The sequence below is a fragment of the Cnephaeus nilssonii genome (assembly GCF_951640355.1).
Source record: "Cnephaeus nilssonii genome assembly, chromosome: 5".
NCBI lineage: Eukaryota > Metazoa > Chordata > Mammalia > Chiroptera > Vespertilionidae > Cnephaeus > Cnephaeus nilssonii.
In genome coordinates this window covers 71,267,544-71,285,676 of record NC_137076.1, presented here as the reverse complement: position 1 = coordinate 71,285,676, position 18,133 = coordinate 71,267,544, and the positions used below count along the sequence as shown (strand labels likewise).

Sequence of the window (18,133 nt, the reverse complement as noted above, 5' to 3'; positions counted from 1 at the left end):
TGCCTTTGCAGAGCTCACAGGAGAGGCGGGGGGAGAGATGGACATAGTAGACACATACGAGTTACAGTTTTGACAGGTCCTCACAGGAAAAGACACAGTGAGAGGGCATGTCTTAAGGAGCATTTGACCTAAACAGGGAGGTCAGAGAAGGCTTTTCTAGGGAAATGGAGGAATAGGTGTTATCTATGTATAGGAAGGATGTAGGAGAATTCCAGACAAAGGAACAGCAGGTGCAAAGGCCCTGAGGCTGAAAGGAATGTATGCTGACTGAAAGGCAGCCACTGTGGCTAGCTAGCATAGAGAGCGCAAAGAACAGGTGCAGGCCGACGCTGAAAAGGTGGGCAGGGCTCAGAACAGGCTGATGTCCCCCAGATCCCCACCCGCACTTAGTTAGGTCTGAAAAAAGGAGTCACAAGGCTTGTAAATGAATTTCCAATTTTATTTCATTAAAGTCTGCACCCACATAGCACAGGCACAAACCCACCGGTCAAATATCTGGGACACAGATGGCCTGGTGCGGGGGTAGGATGAAGGGAGGGATTCTGAAGGAGTGAGTCCCTGGCAGAGGAAGGGAGAGAGGCACACTTCCACAGCTGAAGATGCTCCCACAGGAGGTTGTGGAAGTGAGACAGGGGCTGCATGGGGCTGGAGTGACCACCCTGAGGAGTCTGGAGCCATGGGTAGGGTTCAAACTAGGGAACAATATGGAGGCTAAGTACAGCCTGGCCTCAGGCCTCAGGCCTCCCATGAATATAGCTCAGGGCCACAAGCCAGGGGGACAGGAAGTAATACCTCCCAGGGAGCAGGACAGGTGGGGAAGATGGAGCCCCTGCCCCAAGCCCTTAGATGCCCTTCTAGGCCCCTCTGAGAAAATGCTAGTACCTTCTGGGTACAGGACTGAGCAAAGGAACTCTGGTTCTCCTACTCCCTTAGCACTGGCTTAGAATCTCTGTCCCAGACCCACAGGTCCGACAGGGTCCAGCCTGGATAGTGCAGCCCTGTGGCCGCCCTGCCAGCTCCCCATCCTGTGGCCTTGCCTGCCCACAGTAACTGTGGCTATGCTGCCTGCACGTCAGTACAGGTTCTGTTGGAACTAGTGTCCTCTGGGCGCTAAGCGACAAAGCCTACATCTGTGCCCGGAGGGGAGGGAGAAGGGGGCCCACACCCTGCTGCTTTGCCCTAGTCAGGACCCCCCGAAGAGGGCAGCTTGCAGGAGCCTCAGCTCCAGGCTCACCATCCTCTCCCACCCTATGGACAGGATGTCCAAGGAGATGGGGTCCTGCTGTCCCCCCAAAAGCCTTTCACCACTTCCCTGCGGGTGAGAGTAGTGGTGGGAAGGGAGGGCAGAAATGGGCAATGTTGGATCTGGAGCCTGGCTCAAACCCTGGACCCCTACCCAGCCCCTTCTCTGGGCTCCCTGCCCCAGTTTCTCCCACTTCACTCAATCCTCCTCCCTTCCCAGAGAATAGCATTCCTTAGTCATGGAGCCCCACTGACTCCCCGGCTCTCGGGGAATTTAAGCTAAGCTGTGCCCCTCCTCCTGCTATGTCAGCTAAGATACCATGCCCTTGCCCATCTACCTGCTTCCGCCAGCTTAGCTTAAATGTCACTTCCTCCGGGAAGTGTCCAGGCTTCTCTCAACAAGACATCTTTTGGAAAACAGCAGTGTTCCTCTGTCCCTCAGGGTCCGCCTCTTCCATCTGACTCTGACCAAAGTGACAGAGGACACCAGTGCTGAGAAAGGAGAGGGGGACCTGGCTGGGCCGGGGTCTCCATGCCCACAGAAGGCTGTTGGTGTAGCATTCAGCAGACCCCCAACTTGGTGGCCACTACTGGAACGCCATCCCAGGCTGTCTGGGGCAGCGCAGCACAATGATTAACAGAGTCAGGGGGCCAGGAAGTCCCTCACTTGAAATTGCAGGTGACTAGACCATGGGGCCTGGCTAGTCCAAGTCTCAGAAGTGGCTGCCAGTCCCAGTTACCTTGGGGATGGAGGTGGGGGGCCCCAGGAAGAGGTCTCTATAAGAGCTGTAATATGTCCCTTATTGATTCCTGATGTAGGTAGTTTCTCTCCTTCTCTATCTCTGTCTTCTTACTAAATCTTACTAAGAGTTTATCAACTTTATTAATCTTGAAAAGAACCAGTTTTGGATTTAATTTGCTCCTTTGTTCCTAGCTTCTTAAGATGGAAAGGTAGATAGTCCATTTTATTCCTTCTTTCTGCATATTGCTTTAACTGCATCTCACAAACTTTCATGTATTGTAGTTTTGTTAGTTTTTCTTTTTTTAATTCTCACCTGAGGATATTTTTCCATTGAATTTTAGGGAGAGTAGAAGAGAGAGGGAAAGACAGAGAGAAATATTGATGTAAGAGAGACACATCGATTGGTTGCCTCCTACACGAGTCCTGACCAAGGTACATGCCCTTGACCAGAATTGAACCTGGAACCCTTTGGTCCACAGGCTGACGCTCTATCCACTGAGCCAAACCAGCTAGGGCTTAATACATTCTTTTGATTAGTGTTCTTGTGGTATGTTTTTTCCCATCTTTTTGCTTTTAACCTATTAGTGTCCTAATATACATGTTTTTTTTCTTGCAAACAGCACATTGTTGTTGTTCTCTCCCCCGTGATCTGATAATCTCTGCCTTTGGATTGTATTTAGTAAAATTATTTTGATATGGTTGAGTTTAAGGTCTATCAGCTTGATTTTTATTTTCTATTTGTGCCATCTGTCCTTTTCCTTTTTTCCCTTCTTTTCTGACTTCTTTTGGGTTGAGTTTTTATTAGCATTCCATTCTATATCCACAACTGGCTTCTTATCTGCACCTCTTTTAAGTGGTTTATTTTTTATTTTTTTAAAAATATTTTTGTATTGATTTCTGAGAAGAAAGGAGAGGGGAAGAGAGACAGAAACATCAATGCTGAGAGAGAAGCATTGAATGGCTCCTGCATGTCCACAACCGGGGATCAAGCCCAGAACCTGGGCATGTGCCCTGACTGGGAATCAGACCGTGACCTCCTAGTTCATAGGTCATGCTCAACCACTAAGCAACACAGGCCAGGCTGCCTTCTAGTTTTTGTGGCTTGTTTTTGTTTTTTAATCTTTTTTTAAAAATATATTTTATTGATTTTTTTTACAGAGAGGAGGGGAGAGGGATAGAGAGCTAGAAACATCGATGAGAGAGAAACATCGACCAGCTGCCTCCTGCACACCCCCTCCCGGGGATGTGCCCGCAACCAATGTACATGCCCTTGACCGGAATCGAACCTGGGACCCTTCAGTCCGCAGACCGACGCTCCATCCACTGAGCCAAACCGGTTTCGGCTGTTTTTTAATCTTTATTGTTGAAAGTATTACATATGTTCCCTTTTTTCCCCCCATTGACTCCCTCCAGCCCACCCCCGCCCTGCACCCCAGGCCTTCACCACCCTATTGCCTATGTCTATGGGTTATGCATATATGCATACAAGGTCTTTGGTTGATTACCTCCCACTCACCCATCCTCCCACGTCTTCCAAGATTCCACACACTGTTCCATGCTTCCATGTCTCTGGATCCACTTAGTTCATCAGTTTATTTTGTTATGGATTCCACATATGAGATCATGTGAACTTGTCTTTTTCTGGCTGCCTTATTTCACTTAGTATGATATTCTCCAGGTCCCTCCATGCTGTATCAAAAGGTAAGAGATTCTTCTTTTTACTGATGCATAGTATTCCGTAGTGTAAATGTGCTACAGCTTTTTTATCCACTTGTTTATTGATGGGCACTTGGGCTGTTTCCAGATCTTAGCTATTATAAAAATTGTGCTACTATGAACATAAGGGTGCATACATTATTTCTGATTGGTGTTTCTGGTTTCTTAGGATATATTCCTAGAAGTGGAATCACTGGGTCAAATGGCAGTTCCATATTTAATTTTTTTGAGGAAAATCCATACTGTTTTCCCTAATGGCTGCACCAGGCTGCATTCCCACCAGCAGTGTACTAGGGTTCCCTTTTCTGCACATCCTTACCAGCACTTGTCATTTGTTGATTTATTGATGGTAGCCATTCTGACAGGTGTGAAGTGATACCTCATTGTCATTTTAATTTGCATCTCTCTGATGATCAGTGACTTTAAGCATTTTTCCTATGTGTCTTGGCCATCTGTATGTCCACTTTGGAGAAGTGTCTATTTAGGTCCTTTGCCTATTATTTAATTGGATCGTCTTCCTTTTGTTAAGTTGTAGGAGTTCCTTATATATTTTCGGATATTACCCTTTATCAGATGTATCATTGCCAAATATGTTCTCCCATACAGTGGACTCCTTTCTCATTTTGTTGGTTTCTTTTGCTATGCAGGTTTGTATTTCGATGTAGTCCCATTTGTTAATTTTCTCCTTCGTTTCCTTGCCTTAGGAGGTGTATCCATAAACATATTGCTATGTGTATGGTATTTGTGGTCTAGTTCCAGTTTTTTGCATGGACCTGTCCAATTATCCCAACACCATTTATTGAAGAAACTGTCTTGACTTCATTGTATGCTCTTGCCTCCTTTGTCAAATATTGAGTATAATGGCTTGGGTAGATTTCTGGGTTCTCTGTTCTATTCCATTTATCTATATGCCTGTTCTTGTGCCAATACCATGGTGTTTTGATTAGGGTGGCATTGTAGTATAGCTTGGTATTTAGTACTGTGATCCCTCCAACTTTGTTCTTTCTCAAGATTGCTGCAGTTATTCAGGTTCTTTTTTGATTCCATATAAATTTTTGGACTATTTGTTCTAGATCTGTGTAATGTATTGTTGGTATTTTAATAGGGATTGCATTGAATCTATAGATTGCTTTGGGTAGTATGAACATTTTAATGATGTTAATTCTACCAATCCATGAACACAGTATATTCTTCCACTTGTTTATATCTTCTTTTTTCCAACATTCTGTAGTTTTCTGAATACAGGTCTTTAACCTCTTGTTTAAGTGTATTCCTAAGTGTCTTAATTTTTTCCTTGCAATGGCAAATGGGATTTTCTTTAGTGTCTGTTTTCTGAAAATTCATTATTGGTGTATAAAAATGCCATCAATTTTTGGGTGTTAATTTTGCATCCTGCTACATTGCCAAATTCATCTATTAAACCTAGTTTTTTGGTGGAGCCTTTAGTGTTTTCTATGTACAATATCATGTCATCTACAAATGAGTTTTACATCCTCCTTCCCAGTTTGGATGCCTTTTTTCTTCTTGTCTGATCGCTGTGGCTAGGACTTCCAGTACTATGTGGAATAAGTTCTTACTCTTCATCTACTCCTATATTTCCTATTTTTTATAGTGAGAATCTAACTGACAGTGTTAATTACAAAAGCCTGGTTGCAGCAGTTTTAGGGTTGCTCTTGCTTTTAAAATGGAGACTCAAATGTTACTGAACTGAGTGCAGACGCTGAAAGTAGCTCTGGACTAGTCGAGGACACACTGCTCCAAGGGGGGGTCGGGATGGTCAGGAGGGGAGGACTGGACAGCAGAGGCAGGCCAGAGCCTGAGTGGAGAGAACCATGAAAGCTGCCAGATGGCAGCGCTTGTCAGCTGCTGGCTTTCTTCCCCTCAAGACACCTCAAAGGGAATACCATTGCCGACCCCAGCCTGTCCCCCTGCACCCAATCTCTTCTAGATCATCCTGAGCCCCCTAGAGTTTCCATAGGCTGAGGTCACACCTTCTGCATGTTACCTCAAATTCTCCCACCAGACCCTTTCACCAAGAGGCCAGATAAATGAGAGGTGGCGCAGGAACACAGAGCACCTGTCCCTGACTCCATGCTAGGTGACATCGGGCAAGCTTTGTGTCTCCCTGGATCAGGGAGCACAGCACCTGCCCGAGGGGATGAGGCTGAGAGCTGGTAAGCCTGGCTATCTGGAAGGTATTTGAAGAAAACAAAAAGCCCTTCAGGGCAGTCACACAGGGTGGTTATTTCACTTTATTTAGCACATGTCAGTCTCACTCTGGGCCCCACCAAACTGCTCCCCTAGGCCTTACTTGAGGGTCTGCCTTGGGAAGCTCAGAGGTGAACACGAAGGCCCGGGTTCCACAACTGGCCTCCTCTTCTGCCACACACGCAGCGCAGCACAGAACAACTCACTGCTCGTGCCCTCAGGCGCCACCCTGTGGTTGGGGAGGGGTCTCCAACGTTCCAGGCCACCTCCTGGGGCCTCAGCCCAGCTCCAGGCACAGGCCCCCCTGCTCCTGAGATGCTGGCAATGGGCCAGGACCTCTGTCCATGGCTGTAGGGACACCAAACCCTTACTCCCCAGCCCTGCAGCCTGTCCCTGCTGGGCAAGAAGCAAAATGTATGAAAATACTTTAATTATTTCTTTTAAACTGTTAAGAAATAAGGTCATCTTGTTTTTCTTTTACAATCCCAGTAAAAAAAAAAGTTCACATTAGTGCAGGGGCCAACGCCAGGCCCTCCCCAGCCGAGCGCTGGCCACTCAGTAGAAACGCTTGTTGCGCTCCTGCCGCTTCTGAAACACCACGGCCCCCACTACAGCACACACGATGATGCCCAGGAGCGCACACAGCAGCAACAGGAACACCCGCCACCCAGTCAGGGGCCCGCTGCGGAAGTTCCCCGTCGGGTCATCCACGTTGTCTGAGGGAAAAGAAAGGGGGAGTTGAAGTGAGTGTTAAAGCAGCTGACAATGGCCCTGGTGAGGTCCCATCCCCATCCCCAGGTGGAGGCTGTGGCTGCACACAGCTGTACAGTGAGGGGCAAGGAAGTGGACAGAGGGGCAACCCTGAGGATCCCAGAGATCAAGGCCTGGGGTGCCTTTCAGCTGATGGACATTGGATCCTGGGCTTCCCAGGAGCCCCATCTGCCCAGGGAGGCCTAGGATCTGCTTTCACAAGCCCACCCCCACCCCAGTGCAGTGGTCTGTGGTCCCCATCTGCAGAAACACAACCCTGGCCAAACGCTGCCCTGACTCACACCTGGATGCATTTGGTGGCTCCTAGGGGGTCCCAGGCCCCTAGCCTGTCCTTCTGCTCTGGCCACATCACTACCCTGCCTGCTAACCCTGTCAATGCTGAGTGCCAGGCCTGTAATTCCAACCACCCAGGGATACGGCTCTCCTCCCAGACAGGCCTGGAATACCAGCCATGAGCCCACCGACACCCTCCCTTCCCAAAACACCTGGCCCGGCAAGCCTGCTGTCCTGCCACCAGCCCCTTTCCACCCCTGCACAGAGACAATAATGGCTTCTGACTGAACCAGGAGCTCCCAAGCAGAGGCACTTCCAGGAAGCAGCTCAGCCTCAGGGCTTCCAAGCCCTTTCGGCCCCCTTCGCTTTAGTCACTAGACTGAGCCCTGGGGCAGTGCCAGGACACAGCTAGGCACCGAGTGGAAGCTTTGGAATCATCCACTGAAGGAACAAATGGATGAACACATGTGAAAAGTTAATCCCCATCTGGCAAACCACATCGGGTTGCTGGGTAGTTCAGAGCACATGAGTTCTCTGAGCCCTTGGCAGCCAGAACCCTTCGATCAAAGTGGCAAGACGGTAGCTTATGGCAAGGTTTGTGTGACTCTCAAAATATTTAAAAGTAACCTGAATCTTAAAAAAGTGAGATGTCTTCCCTAGCCGGTTTGGCTCAGTGGATAGAGCACTGGCCTGTGGACTGAAGGGTCCCGGGTTCAATTCCAGTCAAGGGCATATGCCCGGTTGTGCTCGATCCCCAGTGGGGTGCATACAGGAGGCAGCCAATCAATGATTCTCTTTCATCACTGATGTTTCTCTCTCTCTCCCTCTCACTTCCTCTCTGAAATCAATAAAAACATACATATATTTTTAAGTGAGGTATCGCATAAAATGCTGTGACTCCAGCTCACACACTGCACGATGGCTTTGGGCTGGGCTGAGAGGCCCGTCGGTGCTTTCCAGGCCATTCACTGAGGTCATGCACGTGCACTATCAGTGCCCTGCCCATCACCTACACCAGCAAACTGGCCCCTTGTGGGCTTCACCCGCCATTATCCCAGCAGACTCCAGGTGCTCACACACTGCTCGTTAGCATGGCTTGCTAATCCAAAAGCCCAGGCCACAACCACAGCTGGACCCAGCAAAGGCAGAAGGACCATACACAGGCACCAACGCTGGCCCTGGCCCAGCCCCAGTCCTGCACAGGCCCAGACTGGGAGGGACCACAAACATATACCTTTAGGCGACTTGAGGAAATTGACGCTGGGCTCAATTTTGGTCCAGTCAATGTTCTCCTCCTCGGGGGTGTGCTCTACCATCAGCTGGAACAGCTTCATGGAGATGATGTCGTGATTGTCTGCAGGGCCAAGTGTTAGCTTGTAAGAGGCCTGACGCCATGGCTCATGCATCTCCCAGCCACATAAGGTGGCCACATTCCCCAGGGAGAACCCTGCTCCTGCCTGGCTGAGGGCTCAGCCCTGATACATGCTCAGCAACTGTACCTGAGGAGACTTGGGAATGGCCCAGTCCAGGGCTTGACAGTAACTGATTGCCCCATTTCTGAGGTTAGGAGGTTGAGGCTCAGAGCCAATATAAGGGTCCCATCTGTCAGCTTTGCTAACCTAATGGAATCTAAGTAAAGGCCTGGAAAGGGAAGAGCCTAAAGAGCAAAGACCTGGTGGCCAGGTGGGCAGAGCCAAGCAGCACCAATATGTGCAGCCCCTGGAGGCCCAGGGACACACACCGACTCTGAAGTCAGACTACAGTTCCCATCTGAGCTCTGCCACCTCCTGGGTGTAAACCTGGGGAAATTCCTTCAACATTCATATTCCCAATGGTCTCTCTCCCTCCAAGGGAAAGAGACCACTAGCTACCTAAGCATATATCACGTGACTTTACAGGGAGTGTGCAGGTGTCTGGGGTGTGTGTGTACAATTTTAAACAAGGGAATCAGGGAAGGCCCCACTGAGGAAGTGACACCTGATCAAGACTTGAAGATGAGAGTGAGACACAAGCACAAAGGCCCGAGGCAGGAGGACACTAGTGTGAAGAGCTGGAGGCCATGTAAATGGGGACAATGTAAATGGGGAGCTGGGAGCAAAGAATCAGAGGCGATGGCACTAAGGCCTGGCAGGCCACTGCTGGGTGAATGGTGGCTTGACTGTGAGAGAGCAGAGCCACTGCAGAGCTCTGAGCGGAGCAGCAGTGACACCTCATGTGAACTTTAATGGGATCACTCTGGCTGCAGAGCTGGGAGTGACTGCTGGGGCTGGCATGGAAGGAGAGGACCAGCTGGGGGCTGCTGCAGTTGTCCAAGTGAGGTAGGATGGTGGCCTGGGTCCTGTTTTTAGCCCGAGCAACTAGGACAGAGGTGTCATTTATGTCTTGGTCTTCAGCCCTAGCCGGTTTGGCTCAGTGGATAGAGCGTCAGCCTGTGGACTGAAGGGTCCTGGGTTTGATTCCGGTCAAGGACATATGCCTGAGTTGTGTGCTCGGTCCCCAATAGGGGGCGTGCAGGAGGCATCCGATCAATGATTCTCTCTCATCATTGATGTTTCTATCTCCTCCTCCCTCTCCCTTCCTCTCTGAAATCAATAAAAATATATATATTTTTTAAATGTGGTCTTCTCATTGTGGGCATGTAAAGACAGACACCTATTGGGCATCCAGGTGGAGATGTTGAGAGGGTTGTTGATAACACTGTGCTGCAGATGGAAATCTGGGGTCTATAGTGTCCAGATTCAAACCGTAAAGAGAGGGGAAGATCACCGAGCACTGCTCACAGACTGAGCCGTGTGTGTGTGCCAAAACTGACAGACAATGCAAAGAGGAGGAAGAAACCAGGCGAGTGTGGAACCAATGCAGGAAGGAAAGTGACCAGCTGTGTCACAAGCTCCCAACAGACCAGGGAAGGTCAAAAGTAAGACCTAACGCCCTGCGCAGCCCACTCACCAGATAGGTCACCAGTGCCAGCAGAGGCTCCGAAGTAGTAGCCGGTGGGGAGGCGCACACCCGTGATGTCAATGCAATTCTTCCATTGGTTCTTGTCCTCCAAGTCAGTCATCACCTGCAGCCAATCAGCAGGTAAAGCATGCCCGGGCTCAGACTGCCCATCTACCCCTGCAGAGCCAGCGCAGGCAGAGGACACCCCACCACCACCACCTCCTGCTCACCGTCAGACGGCCCCGGGAGTAGCGTACAGCCAGAAAGGTGTCATGATCACGGTTGCGGAAGTCAGCCGTGCAGCCTGCCAGCTCGGTCCAGCGGCCATCCTTACTATGGTCGTAGGACAGGGAGCCATTGTTCACCATCACCGAGATGTACGGGAACACACGCTGAGACCAAGACACCGGTTACTCTATGGCCAGCCCAGCGTTTGGAAGTGGCAGGGGTACCCACCACCCCAATCCCTGGAGGCTCCTTTGTGCTGGGACCAGGGAGAAGTCCCTCAGCCAAATGCCTAGCCTTCCTGTCCTGCTCTATGGGAGGGAGCAGGGGCCTACCTCCGTGGCCTCATCATTGGGATATGTGTCCAGGAAGATGGCTAAACCGTGGAAGTTGTCTTTGCTTCCAAACACAGGCCCTGGAATGAGAAAGAGATGCTCTAGCCATGGAGAAAATTGGGGTTGTACTCTGGGTAGCCTAAAGGACATAGTATTGCCAGTGGAGGTGGGGGTAAGAGATGGCAATCTGTTGGTCTTTCACCCAAGAAAGAGAAGAGACCCCTAAAGAAAAAACCTGGAGGTGGTCTCAGGGATGTGACAGAGAGGACTCAAGTTTGAAGCCTGAACTGTGAGGGGACAGCACCTGGACATGTGCTCTGCAGTATCAAGTGACAAGATGGTACCCAGCCTGTGAGAAAAGCAAGTGGCTACCAGGAAGCCCTATCCTCTAATCCAGGGGTCAGCAACTTTCTGTCCAGGTCCAGAGAGGAAATATTTTGGGCTTTGTGGGCCACATACAGTCTTAGTCAGTCTTCCTTGCTTTTGCTTTTTAAAACATAACCCTTTAAGATGGTAAAAAAAAAAAAAAAAACAGCCCTAACCGGTTTGGCTCAGTGGATAGAGTGTCGGCCTGCGGACTGAGAGGTCCCAGGTTCGATTCCAGTCAAGGGCATGTACCTCGGTTCCAGTAGGAGGTGTGCAGGAGGCAGCTGATCGATGTTTCTCTCTCATCAATGTTTCTAACTCTCTATCCCTTTCCCTTCCTCTCTCTAAAAAATCAATTAAAAAAAAACAAAAACATTCTTAGCTGGTGTACAACACCAGGCCACCATGGGGTACAGCAGCACCCAGCCCCTCCTCTTCTCAAAGGTCCCAGGTTTCCTCAAAGAAGAGCAGCAGCACCCTATCAGGAGAGTGCAGAGTGGAGAATCCTTGGCACAGATGCTCCCACATACATGAGTGCAGCCCTACCTTGCACGAGGCGGTCCCGAGTGTACCACAAGGCAATGCCGTCTCCATGGAGATTCTTCTTCCCAGCACCATGGACTTTGAAGTGGACATGCATCTCCCAGTCTTTGAGGAAGCAAGGCTGGAGGGAGAGTAGAGAGGGGTGCTCTGAATTCTCTCGGCCTTCCTGCCAGCTGGAGGTGACCAGCCAGCTGGAGGTGACCCTGCCCCCCTGAGACTAGGCACTCCTTTGTCAAAAGCACCACTGACCAACAGGCCCTCTAGCTTTCTCAACAGGAAGAAAGGGGGCTATTGGGCCTTCTAGGTAAGGAGAGGGAGGTCTAGACCCTACCAGCCCAGTACCAGTCTTCTCCATTTTGATTCACTTTCCTCAAAACCAGCCAAACCTGTCAGCCCTGTTTTCTCTCCATCCCCACTGCTCTTGCCCTGGGATCTTGTGAAAGGATCTGTTTGAGCGACATAGTTTACAAAACAGAAAACACATTCAGAGACAAAATAACTTGTCCACAACAGGTAAGTGGACAGTCTTGAATCACACCCAGGTCTGTCTGATGCAGAAACTGCGCTCTGTCATCTATATCTCCCATGGTTTTCAGGTCTTCAACACAAACTGCATCAGGTCCTTTCCAGCCTCCCACGCCCACCATCTTCCCTTCTAATCCACCTTCCAAACTGAGGGACTCAAATCCAGGTCTGGCTGACTCCAAACCTCAAGCTCTTGGCCAGCATACCTCCTGACCCCTACAGCCCCAGTCTGACCCCAGTGTGGAGTCTGGAAGGGTCATGCCCTGGAGCCTCTGGGCTACCATGATCTGAGGGAAGGTAGATGCTCCCTGGCATCCAGGAATACCAGGTGCAGAGCTGGGCACTGCTGCAGCAAGGGAAACAGCCTGGCCTTACACACCAGGAAGTTACTCATGAAAACTACATTGTGACACATACTTTGACAAGAATCCACTTAAGGGAAGTCTGCAGATGATTGTGTGAGCGAGTGATTAACGAAGCCCCATCAGACAGGCAAATGGAAACAAGATATTGTTGACGAATCAGATTGGCAACTATTAAAAAGATCATTGCCCTAACCGGTGTGGCTCAGTGGATAGAGCGTCGGCCTGCGGACTGAAGGGTCCCAGGTTCGATTCCAGTCAAGGGCATGTACCTCATTTGCGGGCACATCCCCAGTAGGAGGTGTGCAGGAGGCAGCTGATCGATGTTTCTCTCTCATCGATGTTTCTAACTCTCTATCCCTCTCCCTTCTTCTCTGTAAAAAAAATCAATAAAATATTAAAAAAAAAAAGAAAAAGATTATTAATACCCCTGTGGATGAGGATGGAAAGAAACACACTCAACCAGCAGGACTGTGAATGTTCCCTCCCGTCTTCTTGGGGCAATTTGGCTGTTGCAGTCTTTTTTTTTTTTTTTTTTTTTAATACATTTTATTGATTTTTTACAGAGAGGAAGAGAGAGGGATAGAGAGTTAGAAACATCGATGAGAGAGAGACATCGATCAGCTGCCTCCTGCACACCCCCTACTGGGGATGTGCCCGCAACCAAGGTACATGCCCTTGACTGGAATTGAACCCGGGACCCTTCAGTCCGCAGGCCGCCGCTCTATCCACTGAGCCAAACCGGTTTCGGCTGTTGCAGTCTTTTAACAGGATGAGGCAGAGCCATGGCACTTACATTTAAAGATATCAAAGACACCACTGCAAAACAGTATCAATGTTATGTTCTCATTTTTGAAAAAGAAAGGAATTAGTATATGTGTAGAGAAAGAAAAAAAATGAAAGGAATATGAACCAACAATAGCAATAGGTGACTCTGGGAGGGGAACTACAGAGAATGTTTACTTTCTATGTTTGAATTTTGTATAAGGAATACATTACCTATGTAATCAGGAAAAAAAAATCTCAAATAAAAAATAAAGACCTTTATGTCCCATCATGGGCGAACTGTTGTGCATTCATGAAGTCATCAGACTCAGTATTCTGGCTCTAGGCATCAAAACCACAGGAGATGGGGCCCTGCCCCCGCCTCTGAAGACACAGAGCTAGCAAGTACCACAAGTAATGTGCAATCAGCCTGCCCTGTTCTTGACAGTTCATTGGCTCTGAGAAAACCTGCACATTCCCGAGGAGCAAATGAGAGGTGATGAGAACCAACTCTCAAGGACAGATGGACAAGGAATCCGAGTCCACAGCCTGCTGAAGGAGTGGAAGTTCTGGTGAACTAACCTTGCTTTGGGTTGGGACCACATAGACAGTAAGCCAAAACTAAGAGTGAACCAGAAAGGCCCTCCCAGGAATGATAACTCAGCTGAGTCATCTCAATCCCTAAGATTAAAGAGACTCATCTAGTCCTCAGATTAAAAAAAAAAAAAAAATCTTACAAATACAATATCAAGTACACAATAAAAAAATACCAGACACATGAAAAGACAAGATATGAACAAAAACCAGAAGGAGGAAGAAAGGGAAGGAGGAAGGTAGGAGCTGACAGGAATTCTAAATATTGGCCTTTAAAATAACTAGTTCACTATGTTCAAGGAGATACAAGACAAGATTGAGAATTTTGGTAGATAATGAACATTTTTTTAAAGTCATACTATAAAAAATTCCAGAACAGCCCAGGCAGCATAGCTCAGTAGCTTGAGTGTCAACCTATGAACCAGGAAGTCACAGTTCGATTCCCGGGCACATCCCCGGGTTGTGGGCTCAATCCCCAGTGTGGGGCCTGCAGGACCAATGATACTCTCTCATCATTGATGTTTCTATCTCTCTTCCCTCTCCCTTCTCTAAAATCAATAAGAATATATTTTTTAAAAATTCCAAAACAAAAAATACAATAACTTAAATTAACAATGTAATGAATAGGTTTTACAATAGATTTAAAATAGATGAAGAGAGAATTAGTAAATTTCAGTCCAGTCAGATAAAAATATCCAGAATAAAGCAGAGAGAATAAAAGCATGGCAGACCCAAAACACTAGGTAAGAGGCAGAGGAAAGAGTGAGAACGTATAATTGGAGTTTCAGAATTATTAGCAAAAGAATAAAGAAAAATTTAAAGAGACGTCTAAGCACTTACTAAAACTGACTCTGACATTGTGCCACAAATCTTAAGTCTTACAACCAGAGATAAAAAAACCAACAAAAGCATTTTTTTAAAAAACCAAGAAAAGGAATGGATATCAAGTTGCAACATTTCCATTCCACTGAATACATTTAAGGGTACTGAACAGTTTTAACTTAAAATGGCATTATTTAAAATATGCTGGAAACTAGATCCTTTACATATATTTAAACCTATGTCAACTTTTAAAAAATATATATTTTTAATTGATTTCAGAAAGGAAGGAAGAGGGAGAGAAAGAGAAACATTAATGATGAGAATCATTGATCGGCTGCCTCCTGCACACCGCCTACTGGGGATCCAGACTGAAACCTGGGCATGTGCTCTGACCAGGAATCGAACTGTGACCTCTTGGTTCACAAGTGGATGCTCAACCACTGAGCCACACCGGCCAGGCCTATGTCAACTTTTTAAAAGTGAAGGGAGTTATATACTTTCAGACAGGACATCAGCAAAAATAGCATCAAGACCATGCTGCAGCCTCCACACAAGACCCCCCCTCAGGATGGGCCTGACCAGTCCCTCAGGCTTCCCTGTGTCCTGTGCTCCAGCCATGAGGCACTTGGGAGTTCTAGTCACCACTGGGCCACTCCTTCATCAGGACCAGTTCACCCCAACACCCTAACAGACACTGTGTCTTATCTCTGCTCAGAAGACAGCTGGTACTTAGTAGTGTTTGCTAATTTGCTGCTCCTCCCAAATGGAGTAAATAGGGACAAAAAAGAGAAAAGTCTAGAAAACATCTCTCCAGCTCAGTAAAGGAATAGTTGGCTCTTGGTAAACACTGGGCAGAAAATTTTAAGAGTTCTAAGCAGTTTCTTTCAGAAACTATAGGAAACACTCCAATCCTTTGGGAATATCTGTAGTGCCAAACAGCAGGAGCTGAATGGGAAGGTAGGGAAAGGAAGACTGAAAATTCAATGAAGGCAAGTGCAGAATCCTGTCAGCCCAATGACATTGCCATACCACTGACAATGGCAACCACCAACCTACCTACAATCATAATTAAGTTACTTGTGACTGAACCCAATTTCCAACAGTTCCAGCACTATTTGTACCTTACTTAAAAAACACTAAAAAACACACAAAAAACCTTAATGTTATAATGAACTAACTTATTTCTAGAAAACATAAGGCTACATTAACATTTTAAAAAATTATTTGACAAAATGTGACTCAGGGGAGTTATTGAAATGCTCTTGAGTGGATGGCACTCAGCTGAGACTTCACAGATGAGAAGGGAGCAAGCAGGCATGAGAGCCAGGAGGCAGTGTCCCAGACAGAGGGAACAACAAGGGCAAAGGTCCTGAGGCAAGAAGCAACCAGAGAGGCTAGAACAAAATTAACAAAGCAAATTAACGGCAATGCCAGGTACCAGGGGCCAGAATGTGTACACTAATGCATGTTTATCCCTGCACAGGAGACCCAAGGCTCTAAGGATTAGACTGAAAGCTGAGGAAAGTAACCCAGATGCTCCTAGCAGTTAAGGAGAGGAGAAGCTGAGGGAACAGCCAGATGAGGCAACATGAAGACAGTGTGGACTCCCAGAACTAAATGGGGATGTCAACCAGGGAGAAAACAAGGACAATGACCAACACCTTAGGCATAGGAAGGGTTCGGGTCAGACAGGCTGAGGCAGGAGCAGGTTCTACCCTGAGCTGTGATCCAGCTCAAATAGCGGGACAAATGGAAGGAACGGGATCTTTATTGGGCATTTTGCTGTGTGTTATGCACTGAGTTTAACATGCCTTATTACATTTAATTCTCAAATTAAATAGGAGGGTTCAATTCGGACAACATGACAGCTCCACTTAATTGAGTCGTAGCTTCTTAGTAAAATGGAAATAACATCACATACTTCACATGAGCTTTAAAGGAATTAAGTGAGAAGGGTGTAAAGTGTCAAGCACAGTTCCTGACAACACAGTAACTTCAACAGCCATTACAGATTATTACTGGTGGGTGTGACTAAAATGAGGAAGGGGCGGAGGAGGGAGGGGTAAGCCTTCAAACCAAATAGGTCTGAGCTGCAGCGGAGGCTGGGAGTAGTGGCTTACTTAAGGCGAAGCCTGGCCTCTGGGGAACCACTCACCTGGTGGTTCCAGATAGAGCCCTCTTTGCTGCGCTCATCGGGAGTCAGGCGCACGTACTGGCTCGTGAGTATAGTGCTGCCTTGGAAGTCCCAGAGGGGCATGGAGCTGGAACCGACACCTGTGGGCAGTGATGGGCACAGACAGGCGCGTAAAAGGCCATACCAGGACTGGCCTTGCCAGAGGCAGGAAATCCACAGAACTGCCCTGCTCGGAAGAAAGGGCTACCCTTTTCCCAACCCCGTGCAGCCTCGCCCTCACCCTGCACTCATTTCCCGCCTCAGGCCTCACCTTGGTAGGGCTTGATAAGCGAATGCTCCCGCTTGAGGTGTTCACTGTTGCCGTCAGTTATATCCGCAGCCACCGGCCCCAGCAACAGAAGAAGTAGAAGATGTGTCATGGGGCCAGGGCCGGGGCCGGGAAGCCCAGGCCTCCCCGGGCACCGCCGGCCCCAGCCCCTGCGCCAAATCCAACCTTCCGCCGCCATTCTCCGTTCCTCTCCGCCACTTCCGCTCGAGGACTTCCGCCTTCCGGGTGTCTCATCGAATAGCTTCCGGCCGGAAACCTTCCAACTTAGTGTCACCAGGAGTTAAATACAAAGCCTCGCAGCCTAGGGGACGGCGACTTTATTTGCTGAGCAGACCCCATCCTGATCAAGTGCAGTTCCATAGCCTTGGCCGCTCCAACGTACCGGTCGCCCAGCCTCGGCAACGGGTTCTTACGAGCCACAACCAATCATGGAACAGCACGTTAGGATTGTGAGCAAATGGAGAGCAGAGGAATGGTTTAGTCGGGGGCAGAACCAGGGTCGTCCTCGAAGCGCGGCATGCTGGAACTTGTAGTTTTGGTGGGCCACTCGCGTGGGCTGGACAAACGAAGAATACAATGCTCTAGGCCTCTGGCCACTGACCGCGTCCCTGGAGTAATATTTCCCATTCCGAGGGTTAAGGATCTCTAATTTGAAGGCAGAGGCCTAAATTCTAACTGCCGTGCCACCTCGGACTCCCTGGGTGACCTCGGATGAGCCTTAGCTGGCTCTGGCTTCCCCCGCTCCAGCATCACGCCTTTGAAGACTTAGAATTCCCAGTGATTTGAAGACATCCACTACTCCCAGGTCCTCAGGCCCATTGGGTTTAAGCAGGACGGCAGACCTGTACCCTGCCCCGGACCCCAGTGATGGCTGGGACGCATACAGATCCAAGTGGTCGTCGTGCTTGCCTGCTGCAGCAAGAAGTGTCCATGAGCCCTAGCTGCTTTGGCTCAGTGAATAGAGAGCTTCAGCCTGCGGACTAAAGTGTCCCGGGTTTCCAAGGCCACATCCCCTGGTTGCGGGTTCGAACCCCAGTAGGGGGCGTGCAGGAGGCAGGCAATCAATTATTCCCTCTCATCATTGATGTTTCTATTGCTCTTTCCCTTCCGCTCTGAAACCAATTATATCCTATATAATAAAAGCATAGTATGCAAATTGTCCCCTCCATCAACGACGGGGAGTTCAACTGGAGTTGGACCAGGGGGCCAGCGGGGAAAGGGAGGAAGGCCAGGGCAGGTGAG

General features: G+C 48.6%; 1 protein-coding gene across 1 annotated transcript; it reads right to left on the bottom strand.

The window, feature by feature from the left end:
• Window positions 1-5,936: 5,936 nt before the first annotated feature.
• On the bottom strand, window positions 5,937-17,280 carry LMAN2 (lectin, mannose binding 2). Its single transcript, XM_079770150.1, has 8 exons — window positions 16,874-17,280; window positions 16,585-16,703; window positions 11,365-11,482; window positions 10,453-10,532; window positions 10,123-10,284; window positions 9,902-10,016; window positions 8,187-8,306; window positions 5,937-6,624 (listed from the first exon to the last, which is right to left on the bottom strand). Exons 1-8 carry the CDS (start codon window positions 17,067-17,069, stop codon window positions 6,464-6,466), a joined length of 1,071 nt encoding a protein of 356 aa, XP_079626276.1. The 5' UTR covers window positions 17,070-17,280; the 3' UTR covers window positions 5,937-6,463.
• Between the last annotated feature and the right edge of the window lie 853 nt (window positions 17,281-18,133).

Bases quoted from the DNA above. Each gene is read 5' to 3' on its own strand.
- LMAN2 (XM_079770150.1), bottom strand. From the start codon at position 17,069: ATGGCGGCGGAAGGTTGGATTTGGCGCAGGGGCTGGGGCCGGCGGTGC. The intron at 11,483-16,584 runs GTGAGTGGTTCC...CTCTCCCTCCAG, and splicing joins GCTCTATCTGGAACCACCAG to CCTTGCTTCCTCAAAGACTG. The intron at 10,017-10,122 runs GTGAGCAGGAGG...GATTGGCTGCAG, and splicing joins ACTCCCGGGGCCGTCTGACG to GTGATGACTGACTTGGAGGA.